The sequence below is a fragment of the Molothrus aeneus genome, chromosome 3 (genome assembly GCF_037042795.1).
Source record: "Molothrus aeneus isolate 106 chromosome 3, BPBGC_Maene_1.0, whole genome shotgun sequence".
Classification (NCBI taxonomy): domain Eukaryota; kingdom Metazoa; phylum Chordata; class Aves; order Passeriformes; family Icteridae; genus Molothrus; species Molothrus aeneus.
This window is the reverse complement of record NC_089648.1, coordinates 88054797-88072118: the sequence shown is the minus strand read 5'-3', so window position 1 is coordinate 88072118 and position 17322 is coordinate 88054797. Positions and strand designations below refer to the sequence as shown.

Genomic DNA, 17322 nt, shown 5'->3' with positions numbered 1-17322 from the left:
CCTGCTAGATCAGTATCTTACATGGGCTCAGGGAACTGTGCTTATTTGTTTGTTTATAGAATTGTGTCTTTTGTTTAAGAAAAAAGCCATGAACTGGTGTGTGTGCATCTGGAGGGGATGGTGCAGCTAATGGTATGATGTTATTGCTGTGTCTGTATGAGAATCTGATAAGCCCATCTAATCATTTAACAGATTATTGTGGGCATGAGAGGCTAAACATTGGGTTTTGTTTTACAGCAAGGTAGCAACATATCTTTCAGACAGAGCACTGTATTTTGCAAAGCCTTTTACAAGAGCAAATAGAATTTACATGTGACTAAGGACTTCTTTTATTTTATAACTATTTTGGTTTTGTTGCTAGTATACTACTAACATATCAAAACAATTAATTTCAGATTTTAATAGACATATTAATCAAACAGATTATCCTGATAATTAATTGCAAAGAATTGCAGAGTTTCAAAGATAAGTATCATTCCAGATCACAACATTTAAACTTCTGTAATATTTTAAGTGTTCTTTCCATGAATTAATCTGCACTTTTGTTTCATTCCTTTGCTTGGAAGGCTGGGAGGGTGCTGTAATGGGTCACTGGAGTTGGCTGAACAAACATGCATCAAGTAAAGCACAGAGGAAAAGACAATATCTTTGGATTATGTTTGCAGCTGTTGCATTCAAGACAACTTCATTGGGAAGCCCACTTCAGTGATGACTGAATATAATGCAAAAAAAATGCTGAAGTTGTCCAGTTTATTTTCAGTTCTTGTAGTTTTTATTATGTGTTTTCTGCCAACTTTTGTAAGACTTGCCAGTCTTTGATGCATTTATGTCTGTTGTCAAATTTAGTTCACATTCAGCCTACAAATTACATTGCTCGTTTCTTTAAAGAGCGTTTTTTCTGAAAACATTTGCATTTTTATAGCTGAATGCATACTCACAGAAACAACACGGCAAGTGAAATTTCCAATACTATTTTGTAAAAGAGAAATAAAAATATTCTCTTTGAAAAAATATGTCAGAGGTTCTAAACAGTTTTGTATTTAATGAAGGCTGAACCCTAATGACAGAAGCTAATGGGGGCTTAACTTAGTGAAATGAAACTGTTAACTTCACAGTAAGTTTGGTCTTATTTGACTGAAATTCCAAAAAAAGCCGAATAATTTCTAGTTCATTCTCAGCTCTTAGTGCATATAGTTCACAGTTTAATAAAAGTAGAGTGTGAAGGGGAATGAGATTTCAGAATAAGTGGGCAAAACTTTTTATTCTGATTCATCTTTGTAATCAGATCAGCTGTATATGTTACTTTTCATCCCAATGTGTGAGATTTTATTGGTTTTCAGAGGAAATTAAACTGCAAAGAGATTTAAATTTTTCACTGACTTAACTGAAGCAACCAGAAAAATTAGAAGACCTAAACTTGAAGTTTGTATTTCATTGCTATTTAAATGAACAACACAAAGCTTAAGATAGGTGTAAATTTGAAATTCTTCCATAGCTGTGTTCCATTCCACATCTGATGTGACATGATAGACAAAGTGAAGCTTTTGGGGAGTTGATTTGATTAGGAGAATGCAGAAGAGGGAGGAAGAAAGAACCTTGCCAAACCAGTGCAGACCTCATCAGAGGGCAGTATTGAGTGGGATGCATTTTCTGGAAAAACACAGGATAGATGATCCCAATTGTCAAATTTCTATTTGTGAGAGTGGCAGCTGACTGTTGGAAACAATGGAGAAGCCTTGTTTCACCTCAGCAGTGTTCCCCTTTCATGGCAGCTGGAAGTGAATGTCTTGGTAACAATACAGAAGGATCCAGTGGGACTTTTCTCATTCTTGGGTGTACATGGTTAAAAATATTACTAGCAATGATGGAAACACCAGCACATAATGCAAGCTCTTCTTCAAGGGTTTAAACATAAATAAAAACTGTTTTAGATGTGAGAATTTTCCCCTAGGTTATTCTGGTTGCTGATGGAAACTTTGCTTGAATAACCCAACTTTCCCCTGTGCACTGCATCAGTTTCAAGTTTCAGGTATTTGGGAGTGTCATGGTTTAACACTGGCACAATGCCTGTGCCCCCATGAGAATACTCTCTCCCTGGTTTCTGCTGTGAGATGTGACCAGGAATAAGCAAAGCAGGCTCCTACTTAGGAAAAAAAAATATTAACTAAACTACAAGGGAAAGGGAGGGAAAAAAAATACACAAGGAAAATGAAAACTCCACAAATACATCTCCTCCTCCTCCCCACCAAATTCCCAATACAATACATCCCCCAAATCATTGACTCTCGGTCCGGCACCACCCTTCAGAATACTCCATCCTCAGTTCATCAAGAGGAGAAGGAGTCCTTCTTGTGCCAGTGGTGACCTCTTCCTTTCATGTCCAGTGCTCTCACTACTGAACACGGACCAGAGCTGCTTCTAGGGTGGACTTTTAAGGATGCTTCGTCCCACTCCAAAAAGGCACAGTCTCAACTTTGGGACATCCGTCCCCCCCATATTTTTCACCCCCTGGGGCCGAGGGGTACCCACACCGAACCCTCTTGGTCCTGAGGCATTGCCTCCCCCTAGAATGCAGTCCCTGTATCACAAGGAAACATGGCTCTGTCCATGGCTACACAAAAAGAGTCCAGCACAAGCTACTCCATCATCTCTTCCACCTGAGTTCTTCTCTATTTCTCTCGTGGCCCATTTCCTCTTATCTCATCTATATCTCTCTTCTCATTCAGCTCCAGGAGGATTAGCATTTGTAAGGTTTCCATCATCCAAGAAAAGGGTTAAAGATCTGAGGCTCTGTCTGTCCAGAACTCCCACGGCTGGGGAGTTCTCACCACACCCCCCCTTCTCCTTCTCGGCCAGGCACTATTAAATCTCAAGGTGGCACAAGCACAGGCACAGGCTCTCTCTCTGTCTCTCCAGGGGGAAGGGGTGGCTGCCCGATGCCTCTCAGTGCTCCTCCACCCTTCCATCCTGCAGGGGCCTTCCCCTCCCTTCTGTCCAGGCCCGGCCTCCCTCACCCGGCCGCATGGCTGCCCCTGGGCCTACCTCACCCGGCCGCATGGCTGCCCCTGCCCCGCCCAGCCTGCAGCCGGGCAGGGCAGCTCTGAACCTTTCCCTGACCGGAACCCAAGAGAGCCTCCCAGGGGAGAGCCCTGCTTTAACCCCGTGCTCTCAGAGGCGGATCCAATGTCCCAATGGCCACATTAGGTGCCAATATTAAAATCTGAGCATCCATTGGCCTAACTGCAGCATCCCAGAAAACATATTTCCTGTCAAACCACCACAGAGAGTAGCAAGTGGGAAAGGAGCTCCTTGTGCCTCATCCTTTTCTCTGGAAAGCTGCATGTGTATATATGCAGTGGCAGCATCTTTCATGTCTCTTTGTCCATGTGTGGACCACATAAGTGGTAGTTGAAATATCCCATCCCTAGGCCCGATGAGTTGGAGTTCAAGCTTGTCATGAATGTGGAAGTGATGGAATAAGCAGAAAGTGGGAAAGAGGACTGAAATAATTTCACCTGAATGAATAAGAATTTAAAAGTGGGGTTTAGGTTTTCATTATTTTTAAATGACCCTCAGTTAAATGATACATTTCAAGAGTTTGTGCTTTACTTATAAATGCCTAACAGCATTCATTTTTGCTTGTGTTTCTTAAATAGTAGGCTATATATCCTATGTGTAGGGGTCCTTTGTGTGCTGCTTGTGTGCCCTGCTGCCTCTAGGGGTTTTGTTTTCTCTTTTGCGGCTCTTTCAACAGGGTGAAACCCCATCATTACGACTTATCTGAAATCTCTTATCCAGATTTCACTATCTGGACTTGTTAAAAATATGTATAATTATATATATATATATTTAGTTTGAATTCTTCCTTCTCACATGTGGACCATACCTCTCTCTTGATCCATGCCTATACTATCTTTCTTCTATATTTAAACTGTATACCTTACTAGTCTGTCTCTAGTAATGTAGTTATTTTGTATCTGGATGAAAGGCCTCCATTCAATTCTAAAACCAAAAAAAAATAATGTGATGTTGACTCCAAGACAAGTTCCTACAAACTGCTGACGTTATTCCCGAAACTGTCCTGATACATGAATACCAACAGGGAAATAAATGAAATATTGCAAGTTCTGATTTCATAAATCCAAGAGGAAGCTGATAAAATTTAAAAAAAATAAATTAGAGGGGTAAAATATAAAATGTTGCTCTTAGGCATGACAGATGTCTCCTACTCAACATCTGATTTAAAAATAGCGCCATTATACATTAAAATTCACGAAGTGTTCTTTTGAAATATAAAACATAAAGCACTATCGGTAGCAAAATATTCTGTTAGAAGAAACAAATGCCTAAGAAGAAGCTGGATTCTCATGTGAGGTTACTATGAGAAAACTGTCATAGTCACCCAGGACTTTTGAAGGTGAAGGTAATAAGAACTTGGCGATCCTTTAGCCAACAAGCTAAATTTTCATGATAAATACTAAGTGTACAATTCTAGTTCTCTGTTACTTTGGTTAAGTATTGGAGAGGTTCAGGATTGGTTCTGCAACTATCATCCTTGTAGACTTGTTTATCTTGACTACTGTACTGGGGTTGATTATACAAAAACCTCTAGCCTCTCAATCTATTTTTTCAGTATTTCTTAGAATTTCTACAACATTTACCATAGCTTGATATTTTTACTGTAGAAAGATATATGAATTTTTTATTATGGAAGGGGCATTGGTAAAGTATGTAAGATTTTCCATGCTATGTGTCTTAATGGAAGTTTGACACAACAGCAGACAGTTCATAGCATTGGTCAGTACTCAAACACTTTCATAATGGAGTTTCATTTTATTTGCTCCTAAATTGATCTAGGTAAGGCTATAACTAAGAATACTCACTAATTAATTATATGAAAGATTATTACCTATTATTAACGTTATTTAACCCTCCCATTTGGAAAAACCTGCAGTTTTAACTTTTCAAATTAGCCTTGTTTGAACTGAGATTTTACCTTTCTGGAGACTGTTTCAGATGGTGATGGGTTTGTTGAACCTGTCCTCCAGTTCCTAATTAATGAGCAAGAATGAATAATTGGTATAGTCATGGAAGGCCTGTGAGAAGTTAGGATCAAGTCTGGATGAGCAGGAGCCTCCAAGATAAGGCATTTTCTGAATTGGATTTTTTCCCTATTTCTTACGTATTTTGTGATTCTGGGTAATGCCCTAAAACAAATGCTTTCCCAAGACACCATACATTATTATGCTCTATTTTCTGAATGCGATGTTGGAGATACCAGGGTCTACCTTACAGAAGGAATGTTAGCAGTACCAGAGAAAAACCTGTCATGAAATGAATTCTGTGTTCAGAGCTTAAAAATGATGAATGAATTGGTGCTCCATTTTCAACAACATGAAATACATTATTGAATAACTGGTTCTTAAATGAGTAGCATTTCTTCTATGCTATAGACATCAGTATTCTAAAAAAGTACTAAACAATACAATACATATTATAAATAGCAACAATATGTATAGAAAAAATAGTGCATTTGTATATGAGTATAAATATAAGTGAGATACAGGAGTATGACATGAGTTTTCTTATATAAATACAGGAAAACCACCTATCAGGGCTTTTGCAAATTACCCAGGCAAATGTAGAAAAACCTGTTGACTATCTCGTCATTCATGTATGCAAAACAGTATCAGCAGAGAAGCAAATGTAACTTAGCAATGCCAAAAGCTGCCTAAGAAAATGAGATTTCTTTTTCTAAGTCTGTCACTAGGTGTAGGAACTCCAAACTTTGATACTGTCACCATTAGAATGAAGAAAGCAGAAATTGGCAGCTCATCTGGAGAATAAGGAGTTTGTATTCCTGCACTCATTTTGCATTTCCTTATGTCACTGTGGAGACAGGCACATTGTTCTGCTCATTCAAGCTGGTGGCATCTGGTGTGCTTGCTCAGGGAAGGTTTCAAGTTTGTTTTGAGTTGGAGAGGAGCACTCAGTGGCTTCTGCATGTGAGCCCCAACAACCCCATGCAGTGCTACAGGCTGGGGGCAGAGTGGCTGGAGAGCTGCCTGGTGGAAAGGACCTGGGAGTGCTGATCCACAGTGGCTGAACATGAGCCAGTGTGTGTGCCCAGGTGGCCAGGAAGGCTCATACATCCCGGCCTCTATCAGCAATAGTGTGGCCAGCAGGAGCAGGGCAGGGATTGTCCCCCTGTACTCAGCACTGCTGGGGCCACACCTCCAGTGCTGGGTCCAGTTCTGGGCCCCTCACTGTGAGAAAGACATTGAGGGACTGGAGTGAGTCCAGGGAAGGGCAGTGGAGCTGGTGGAGGGTCTGGAGCACAAGGGCTGTGAGGAGCAGCTGAGGGAGCTGGGGGTGTTTAGTCTGAAGAAAAAGAGGCTCAGAGGGGATCTTACTGCTCTCCACAACTGCCTGAAAAGAAGCTGTAACCAGGTGGGGTTAGTCCCTTCTCCCAAGCAACAAGTGACAGGACAAGAGGAAATGGCCTCAAATTGTACCAGGGGAGGTTTAGGTTGGACATTAGGAAAAATTTCTTCACAGAAAGGTTGTCAAACATTGGACCAGGCTGTCCAGGAAAGTAACTGAGTCACCATCCCTGGAGGCATTTAAAAGACTTAGATGTGGCACTCAGGGACATGGTTTAGCAGTGGCAGTTGTTTGTTACCTGTTAAAGATCTTCTTCAACCTAAGCAGGTTTGTGATTCTCCCCAGGAGAGCACTGAAAAGACATCAATGTCATATGTTGCCTTTGGTGTAATCCTGATAGTGAACTTGGCTTCCAGAGAAGCTGTTCTGATTTCCAGACACTCTGAGCCATGTAATTTTTGGTGGTTTCTGGAAGGGAGCTTTGGTGTTAGAAGGATCTGGCTCCTGAATTTGTGCTTGGAATTGAGGAAATCAAAAGCGCACAGAAGGAGACCTTAGTTGCAGCAACTGATTTTTAAGCCGAAATACTTCAATTTGAAACCTCTTGAGATGCCTCTGTGTTATAGTGTAGGTTCATAAAGTGGCTGTGAGGTTATTCAGACTGTTGACATTTTACTGAGCTACTTTCCAGGCACATAAACCATGAAAAACTTTGAGTTTGTCTGATACATCAGAATAATGTCTGCAGATAAAAGTGGATGAGCTTAAGTTGATTAATTAACCACCATAAGAGGGTTTAGTGTGATAATCTATAGATCAGATTATCTAACAATATGTGCTTTCTTTCTGCAACTCCTGCTTCACCTGTGTTCTTAAATTACCTGAATGAGTATCTGGCTGCTGGGTTCAGGGTGACTCTTTCCTTGCTGCTCACTGCTGGTAGAGGAAAAAAACAGACTTCCTTGTTTGGAAAGTTCAACATTTGTACTCAAATGTCTATTAGTGCACCTTATTGTTAAAAAAAAAAAACAAACCCTCAAACGCAGATCCTTAATTTATATCTTGTTGTTTTGAGTTAAAGCCAGAGGGCTCACAGTTTTGACTGCTCGGACAGCAAATGGGCTGTTTGCTCCTGTTTTTTTAAAAAAGGGGTGTTGCTGCTCTGTGTCAGGCAGGAGAAGCCCTGGTCACTCCTTGGCTCTCCTTTCCCTGAAGAGAAAGGGAGCTCTGAAGTCTTCAAGGGCAGAATGGGAGAGTGTGGTGAAGACACAAAGGCGCAGAATGCAGAGCTGGTGGGGATCATGTGCTGCATGGGTCAGTAACGCAGCCGGAGCTGGGCTGGCAGGGCTGCCTGCGGGACAGGGCAGAGCTCTCTGCAGGGAAGCTTCTCTCTAGGGGCTTTCTGTGGGTTTTCCTCCTCAGCTGGTGGTCATTTACCTGTTTGCTGCTTCATCTGGGGAGTTTCGTTTGGTGTGCTCTGCTCTGAGCTCGAGCACACTGAACACTGCCACTGTTTTTTTTCTCTTGGCGTGCATTTGCTTTTCTGGGAGCATTTGGGTTTTAGATTTAAAATCACAGGTGTGGTATTTTGGTGGCCTTTCCCCCCTTTAATACTGATGTCTGTCACAAGATGACAGGTGTCAGCTTTCCTCTTCCTTATGCTTTTGGGTCTGTCAGTTACAGAATTTTTCTGAGTGTTTGTGTAATATATATGTATATATATATAAAGGATCGAGGGTAATAACCATCAATTATTTTGTGTATGTTAGCATTTTAATTGAAAACAGAGTTGAAATGAATAGTGACTTTGTATTCTAACATGATACAAGAAAGTGGATTTTTCAACCTTTTGTTTTTCTAACTGTCATCAAAGTAACATTTCCCAAAATGTAAACTTCTGTGTACTTGGTAAAAACTAGGTGGGATAACCTTAGTAAAAAAGACACTTTGTACACATTGTGAAATTCTGCAATTGAGAAACTTTGTGTTCTTTTTAAAAGAGCTACTCATAATGAAACAGTTAAAAGTGAAAGTGTTTCTGGAATTATTTTATTTCTGATATTTTCTGCTCTCTACGTTTTGCTTAATCAAAGCTCCCACCTTGTTATAGTAAATAACTTACGTCAGAAATGGTGTCTTGCTAGATGAAGGTTTTGGAGAAATGTATGTATAGCAAAAGATTTTCTTAATCTGCCAGATTTTTTTTCCCCGGAGTACAGCTTTGTGCTCTAGTTTCTCTATCTCCTCTTTATTTGGGTCTTCAAGTAGAATAAAAGACTGTAGAGCTGTTAAGTGGGGGAAAAAAGCATATGCCAGAAGCTTAGAATATCTTGAGTGGTGTGGAAAAGCATTTAGGAAACAGCAACTCTTCTGCACAGAGCCGAACTTACAAGTACAGTTCACATACTGCCTGAAGATTTCATTGCCACAGTGAGCTGTGGCTATAAAAGTTATAGGTGTGTTAAAAAGGATTGGAAAAAACCCAGAAAAAAATTGTATCTATGACTATTAAATGCAAAGATATGAATGAACATGTAGAAAGTCTGTGAGTCACATAAGAGGACTATGCAAAGGCTTCACAGGCATTTACTTGTTTTGTTTTTGCTTCTGTTCCTCAATAGTCATTTCCCACTGCTCTTAGGAACCCCATAAGGTGCTCAGTTTGGCCCAGGATGAACTCTTGTATAGTGTCTTGCTGTTTTGAAAGACTTCAGTATCACACTAGAGATTTGAAAGACCTTCTGTGAATTTATTTTAATTTAATAATTGTTATGTTTGACCAACCTGAAAACTGTATTTTTTAATGTGAAATACAGGACCTGGTTCAATCCTTTAGCGATGGCAATAGGTACATAGGGATTTTGTTTTGCTGCCTGAGCTCATTGCTCATTCTCAGCCGCACTGCAAATAGCCTGAGTCAATGAAACAGTTGCAGTTGTGTTGTACATTGCTGAAGGGCTCTGGCTATTTTAGACTTGCACAGGTGGTCCGAGTCCTAACACACTGTGACTCCTGCTCTGGGGAGCTCTGGGATGGTGACCAGGCTCTGTAGCAGTTTTGCTGGCTGTGGCCCTGCTCAGGTAGCTGGAGACAACTCTTGTGCTGGGGTGGTGGTTAGGTTTTCTCCAGTGTGGCTTGGCAGAACACATGCTTGTGCTCCCTACCCATAAGTGGGATGCTTTCTTACTCTGAGTCCATTGCATTTATTATTTCTGCTCAGCATTTAGTGGGCAATCATTGATGCTGACTGTCATGCCAGGGAGCAAACTGCTGGCAGTGGCTGGGCCCCATACCTGGGTTAGTGGGCATCCCTGCTTATTTTGCAGAGGGTTGAGAGTCCTTTCCCTGGCTGAAGCTGTAACTAGCCCTTGTGTGTTTGAACAAGGGTGCTGTGCCAGTTGAAAAGCATAATGATTGAAAAAGTTAGCTTTCATATCACAAGTTTTCTATTGCCTAATACACTAGTAACAATTTGATTATATAGATCATGAGTAGCATTTATAGTTCTTAAGAGTTTGCCATGACCTTTTCAGTGCATTTTGAGTTCCAGTTGACTTTTTCAAGGCAGTTAGATTTTTGTCAGTAGGCTACTGTAATACCTGAGGGGCTGTTGCCCCGGAGGAACTCACCTGGAGTGTCAAGAAAATCATGCTGTGATGTACTGAAAATAACATTTCTGTGCTATTATTTTGATTAGATATTTTGGAGCTTTTGCGGGCTATTCTGTTTTTAAAATTTATTAGAAAATTAATTTTCTAAAGGTCTTAATAAAAAAATCTTCTGCATTGTTTGTAGAGCTGTTAAAACTTTTGTTTTTCCTTTTTACCTCTAGATGAGCGTGACAAAGTACAAAAGAAGACATTCACAAAATGGATAAATCAGCATCTCATGAAGGTCAGTTGTTATTTCTGTTATGTCTGGATGACTGATTGCTACAGCAGTGATTGTGTCTTTTACTACATGTTTGATTTCAGGATGAAGCTGTGTCACATGTAAGGAAGATCTTAAATTGTGAGGGTTATGCATGTGCTTTGTCTTTGAGGAGTCATGGGGGAGCTGAAATGCTGCCCAAGGTGATCTGATGGAGTACTTGAATTTGAAATTAAAATGAGTCAAAGTTGATTTCTTTCTATAAGGCTTGGCTCATTTTTGGAATTTCTGTGTCATGGCTGTAGTACCACATCTAAGGCAAATGAAGGGAAAAAATATTTGAAATACCATGCTGAGGAGAGAGGGAATGACCTTGAGAGATCTCTAGACCATCCTGTGGCATCATTATGCTGCTCATGGTTTAGAAATAGAGGCTTTCCAGGGGCAAAAGTCACTTTTCAATATCTTTCTTTTCAATAGCAGTGAACTTTGCTTCAGGGACAGAGCATATTATTTTAACACCGTTTACAGATTTTAGTTGACAGAGAACTAAAAGCTGTGAGTTCACCTTTACTGCATGGCCCTTCAGTTCCAAATTTGCTAAATTTGCTGTCTCTGGAGAAACAGATTGTATAATTACTTGACATAACTTCCTTTGATATTCCCCCTCACTCTGAGGTTGAATTCATATAAAATTCACATTAGATAAAAATGTATCTGAGTTGATAAAAATAAAAACTGTCAGAGTTGAGATTTAATTAATGAGTGCAATGTTAAAATTCTGTTGGAAAGATCTCCTTGTATTCATGTTTAGAGAAAAATAGAGTTTTTTAGGGAACAACTTCATTATTTCTCTCTTTCTTGTGGCTACTCTTGCAGGTATTTGAGCAATATTGGACGCTGAAACAAAAGAGAGTTTCTACAGGGTTGTGGATGTTTAAAACTACCTTTTTTTCCCTCACATCTTTTAAAATTTTGAAATGTATGTAGCTCTTGGAAATGGTGTGATGTTGGAAACTAACCAGGCTTGGAACTGAAGTTGGACTCAAATTTGTCTTTTGCAAGAGACCTCTCTTGCAGAGGGATCTTTTAGTCCTTCTCATCATGACTGAGCCATCAGCCATCATCCTTCTATCAGCCTCTGTGCAGCATAAAACCTTTCTGTGGGCAGGGTGAGTCTGGAGTCACAGAACTGCTCATCCTAATAGGTTTCCCTTTGTGAATAAACCCAAGGGAAACATAGTGTATCTAGAAACAGCTGCTCCAGGGACCCCTTCTATGCAGAAGCCTCCTCCCTTTTTTCCTAAAACATCCAAGTGGCCCCATGTCCCTGCAGAAAATTTTACTTGCTAATAAGAAAAGACAGAAGGCAGTTCTGCAGCCTTCCTTTAATGAGTTTTGCCTCATGTTTATAATATAAGAAATGTATCCATTGTAGAATACTTCAGAGAAATTAAAGGAAAAAAAAAGCATCCAGGAAGGTTGCCAGGACTCTGGAAGTAAAATGCAATATCCAAATTAACCATCAGGCATTTCTTCATCTAATTGAGAGTAATTGTTGTCATGTTTATAGGGTCTACTCATGTTTTTGTGTATTAAAGAAGCATTTTAAAAATGCAGCTTTAGTTTTCTGTGGGATGCAGAAAAGCCTATGTCAAGCTTTTTGGAGAGCAATCCTTTAATATGGGTTAAAAATAGTGCCTTATTTTACAGAAGAGCAGTGTACTGAAAATTATATTTCTATACAATTTCATTTTACACATTTCTAAAATATGCACAGTCATCATTTCCATGCTGTCAACCTCTTGGGAGTAGCTTAAAAGAGATTTAGATTCTAAACCCATAAAGAAATGAGGGTAAAGAGTTCACTCTAAATCCTTTTGCATTGCTTTCCAAGGTCAGTGGCCTTAGGCCTTCATTTCCAAATAGTTCTGGGTTGGGTGATTGCAGAGGAATAGATACAGAGAGAAGAGACAGATGGGGTCTATTGACTGTGTGTATTGCTGGACTTGATCTTCATCTCAAATTGCTCACTTTAGAATTCAATTTAAGAGTTTCTAGTTCATACAAATATATTTTGACTATAGCTCTTCCATTAACTTGGAATTTATGTAGCAACTCAACTTTGTCTTCTGGAAACAGTTTGAAAGTGGTGATACAGTTGTCAGATTTCTGTTCTTAGACATTGTTTCTAGAACCATGACTTGTATGGAAATTAAAATCAATGTTTCAAGTGTTCTCTGTCTTAAGACATAGGGACATAGAAAGCTAACATGATAAGGTGGAGGGAATGTAGAAAAATAGCCCAGTAAATGAGTGCATTTCTAGCAGAGACAGTGGCCCTCTCCTAGTCAATGCCCTAAGTTGAACTTGAGCCCTCATTTCCAGCTACCTCATATTTAATACAAATCATATTCAACTCATATTTGCACATTCACTGTGAATACCTTGTTTCAGACAAACCATTTGGGAATTGTCTCATTTCAGGCATTGCAATAGATTTATTTGAGCTGGTTACCCAGACTTGTTTAGTAGATAACTGAGGGAACAGGCCCTTTTCAGTGTTCCTCCACTAAGACATCTACCTAAGAGGAAGATGAATTTTATCCTAGAAATGCTTTTGCTCCACTGACTGTAAAAGGAAGTCATGTCTGTCATGTGTAGGGTCCAACAAGAAGCAGAAAAGATGATAGTGAAAATTATGAGAGTTCTTGGGAAAGACCAGACCACACATGTGGACATGTCCCCACTATGGGCATGGGGATGGATCACATTTTAATTTCATCTTTTTTCCCCTCCTATTTGTGCTCTTTGCTTTCTTTTTCCTGTTTCTTTTCTCTGTGCCCTGATTATTCTTTTGCTTTTGTTTTTTCTCTTTCTTTTCTCATCTCTTTTCACATTTCCCTTTCTTATTTAGTGCTTTCCTTCCTCATTCTAATTAAACTTCTATTTTCCTGCAGTCCTTGAGAAAGTCCCAAATTTGCATGCTTTTATACCAATATATCTAAGAGGTTTTATTCTAGGTCAGCAGCAATTTTATGAGTTCCCATCTTTTGCTGGGGAATGGCATAGGAGCCTACTGTCACTCTTCTAATTAAGTTCTATATTTATGGGATTTACTGAGTAACCACAAAGAACCAGATGACTATAAATATTTACTCTTCTGCTGTCTGTTGCCCATCTCTGGTTGCATTAGATTCAAAGTGTGTAAGTGCATAATATTTAAAATTCAGTGTTAGTCCCTTGTCAGTTTAGTTGAGCAGTAAAGCATGTTATGTGCTTTGCTAAAATAGGAACATAGTCATTGCAGAAATATTTCCTGCTCGTGTTCTTGAGATACCTAGTTTTTGACAGGTATACAGTGTGTTATTTGCAAAATTCAGCTGTTCAAGTTATCTTTGAATTCCACAGTTTAAGGTCAAGTGGACTGTCACTAAGTTTTTTAATGCTGAAATTTTTCTTTTGAATTGATAACAGATTTTCTGAGGACTGGTTGGAGCTTTAGACTTGCTAAGGCTACTGTTTGCTGTCTGATGGTGTGGCTCCAGTTTAAATGTAATCTTTTGTGTCTTGTTGACATACAGACTGGAGAGGTGAGATATTGGACTTTAGACTTGCCTGCTGCTGTGGTATGAGCTTCCAGGGAGAGTTCACATGCCAGTGCAGTGTGGTGGTGGGGCAGAGGTCTCCTCTCTTCTTGGAAGCAGCCTCTGCTTCCAGCAAGTGTTTCATGCTGCTGCTGTAAAAATAGGGTGTTAAATCTTGCTTGAGCAGTAAGTAACCCTTGATGTGACACGAGCAGGTAAATTTGTGGCTGCATGTTTTATTCTAGTGTAGTGTTCTCATGGTGCTAAAGTGCCCAAGGAGAAATCTAGCCTCCATGAAAGCCCAGAAATTCTTCCTGACATCCTTTGAATTCAAAACCACAAAACTTAAGGAAATAGTGAGGCATGTATGAAACACCAGTGGAGGATGATATGAAAGTCAGAAAATAAAAGAAGCTGTTGATGAAAACAGAATAAAAGCAGATAAATTCCTCTTTGTTGTTGATTTTCTTTTTCAAATCAATTAAAAAATATTTTTATAGTGCCGGTCCGAGTGCTGAGAGATTAAATGGGCTATTTTGAAATACTTTGTTTCTTTATTAGAACTTAGGATGTACAGAAAATAAAACTAAAGGCAAGGCAAGCAGAGACTGGCTAGTGATAGAGTGAACACTTCCCTTCAAGGGAAAATGTTTCTTCCTTTTCATGGAATAAAAAGTTGTAGAGAGCCTCTTAATTGGCCTTCTAGCAGCACCCTGTGTGCCTGGGCAGCTCCCTGGAGAGGGACAGCTGTCCCCTCCATGGCACTGACAGGGAGCCCAGCCCCCTGGTGCCACTTGCAGTGTGGGTTGGGTTTTGGGACCCTTGGCTGACCATACATTGGGAGAAACAAGCTGCTGATGGGAGCAATGGGCAGCATACCTTCACATTCATTAGTTGCTCCAAAAGTCACTTTAAAAGGTGTTATTAGCCAGAAGGCTTTTGTAAGTAGCTGGACAAAATGCTTTTGAAAACTGTTGTTTTAAAGCCCAGTGTTTAAACCATGTACTGTATTGCAGTGGTAGTGCATTAGTGAGAGAGAGAACAGCTTTTTGTTGTGCAAAGACCGAATGAATAATTCAGAATAGAAACCTGAAGTTATTGATTCCTGGGTGTCCTTCAGGCAGCACAGGGTTTGCAAATGGCCTCTTAGGTCGATTGCTTTGTGAAATGTTCAGGTATGACCTTAATGGCAGCAGGATCGACTATTCCTGATAGAGCTCAGTCATTCCTTGCTGAAAGCTGGCACTTTACTGACACTAGTGGTTATCATTTTAGATAGCACAGCTCTCAGTATCTTCTTTTCCAGCCTGCAGTTAAAATGTTATTTAAAATTCCCCACCTCTGCTTTTAGAAATGAGTACTTTGTAGCTCTACATTTATATTAAAGAATGAGGCACTGGTGTTAGCCTAATGGTAGTTGCTTTTAAAAAAATTCTCAATTTAACACCTTTTGATTTTGAAACACACTCAGAAAAAGCCCCCTCCCCCCGGCCTTGTTAAATAAATTAAGACTGACTCCTTGCTGTGCTGGTGCATCTAAATGAGCACTCTCATTTGTATACTCTCTTCCCAGTTTATTCTGACAGCTGCTGCAAACTGTGTTGGGCACAACTTCCATAAAATTCCACTTCAAGGTGGTCCCCAGCTTGCTTTAGCCATTGAGTGCAGCTAAAGGATCAGTATTTCCTCCTCTATTTTGGAATTCAATTGTTTAGCTATGCCTACTGTCTTATGGGTGGACAGAAGAATATTTCAGTTTTTCAGTTTTTCTCCTAAAGTTTTTTCCCGTTGTTTTCAGGACTAATTCTAAAAGGTCTTGACGTGTTTTTTCTTTCAGACATAGCCCTTCTGAAAAAATAAATAAAAACAACTCTTGAAGACCATAATCAGTTACTGGTGCAAAGGAATTTTTGGTATTTTCCCTGGAAGTATGCACAATTGCAGTTTATTCATTGTGTACACATTTTTTTCAAAAATTCTTCATTTGGAGGTAAACCACACTGCTTAGTATGATCTGTAGCCATTTGCAAAGCAGCTCAGCAAGGAAACTGGGGACTTTTTTGGTGTTTAATTAAAGTTTAGATGAGGGAGTAAAGTAACCAGGAAACAGTGAGGAAAAGTAGTGACAAATGCCACAAGTTAAAGCTGCAAAAGAGGAGGAAATTTTACAAATTTTTAAAGGATAATGATGAATTGCATCACAAAAATCTCTCTGCCAGTAAGCAAATAAATAAATAAGCAAGTTCAAGTCAATAAAAACGGTGCCACAGATTTTAAGTTTATTTGATCCTCTTTAATGCATTCAGACTTCATGACTAATTGGGAACAGGAAAGAGAATAACTGAAACCAATAAATTAAATATGCATGAAATATAGGCTAGCTTGAGCATATCGATATTTTTATGGCATGCAACCCTATTGAATGAGTTGAGAACATGCTTTTATGTGTGTTGGGTTTTTTTAAGAAAATGGTTTATATAGGTGCTCTTATATGAAAGAATGAGTATAAGGAGAACTAAGTCTGCCATGCAATGACTGCACAATGAATTAGAACCACTAGAATCAATATGCTCCCTATTATAGACTTAATATATTAATGTATTAATTCATTCTCTTTTTTGTTCAGTCCATTGTTTGCAATTAGTTCTCAGCACAGATTTTATTTAATATTATTTATTCCTTGGAGATTGCAAGAGATAAAATTCTAGCATTTGCAATTAAGTGTTGACTTTTTAATTAATTGTTAAATTATGCATGGGCTTATTTTTATCTATATACTTTTGATGTATCTGTATCGAATAATAATTTATATATCAGTTTAGAAGTACTAGGGTTTGATCTAGCTCCCTTTGGGCTAATGTAACTGTGCCATTGGCTCCAGTGGGAGCAGTTTTTGCCCCAGTATGTGGACTCCAGACAGTGAGCAACTTCAAACATTTAATCACAGACATTACCTAAGTATTTTGTTCTAAAGCAATATTTCATATACTCTGGAAAGGAAGGCTTGCCCTGAGGTAGTGTAGATGTGTGACAGTGTGAAGACCTAAGAAGGCATGATAGAAGAATAAACAAGTTGTTCCTGTAAGGAAAGGTGTTCTCTGTTAAAGGCATTTATGGTGCTTTAAACAGGGACACTTCAGCTAAATCACATAGCATCACAATGATCCTCTACTTAGAGTACCTTGATTTTAATTGGAATAATATTTTATCAGCCAACCTTAGTATTATTTACCTACTTCAGGCATGTTTGGAGTGTATTTCCTTTGGTGAGGATTAGTTTTAGAGCTGAGTTTAATGTTTTTAGCATTACATTTGCGTACTTTAAACAATTCCTCCCTGGTAAGTTACATTTGACAGCATGTAGTACGGGCCAGAAATGGTGAGGCCAAGTCAGAAACACAAAGGGTGATGAGAAGTGGGTGTACTGAAACACTGTGGCACACTTCTAGCCAAAGAAAAAGGGCGGTATGGCTGCTATTGA

General features: G+C 39.3%; 1 protein-coding gene across 2 annotated transcripts in view; it reads left to right on the top strand.

The window, feature by feature from the left end:
• The window catches only part of DST (dystonin), a 291949-nt gene that overhangs the window by 79298 nt on the left and 195329 nt on the right, over window positions 1-17322 (top strand). For both annotated transcript variants that reach the window (XM_066547320.1, XM_066547319.1), the window contains exon 5: window positions 10217-10278. In XM_066547320.1, the coding sequence (XP_066403417.1) occupies window positions 10217-10278 (62 nt within the window). The remainder of the gene's footprint in view (window positions 1-10216; window positions 10279-17322) is intronic.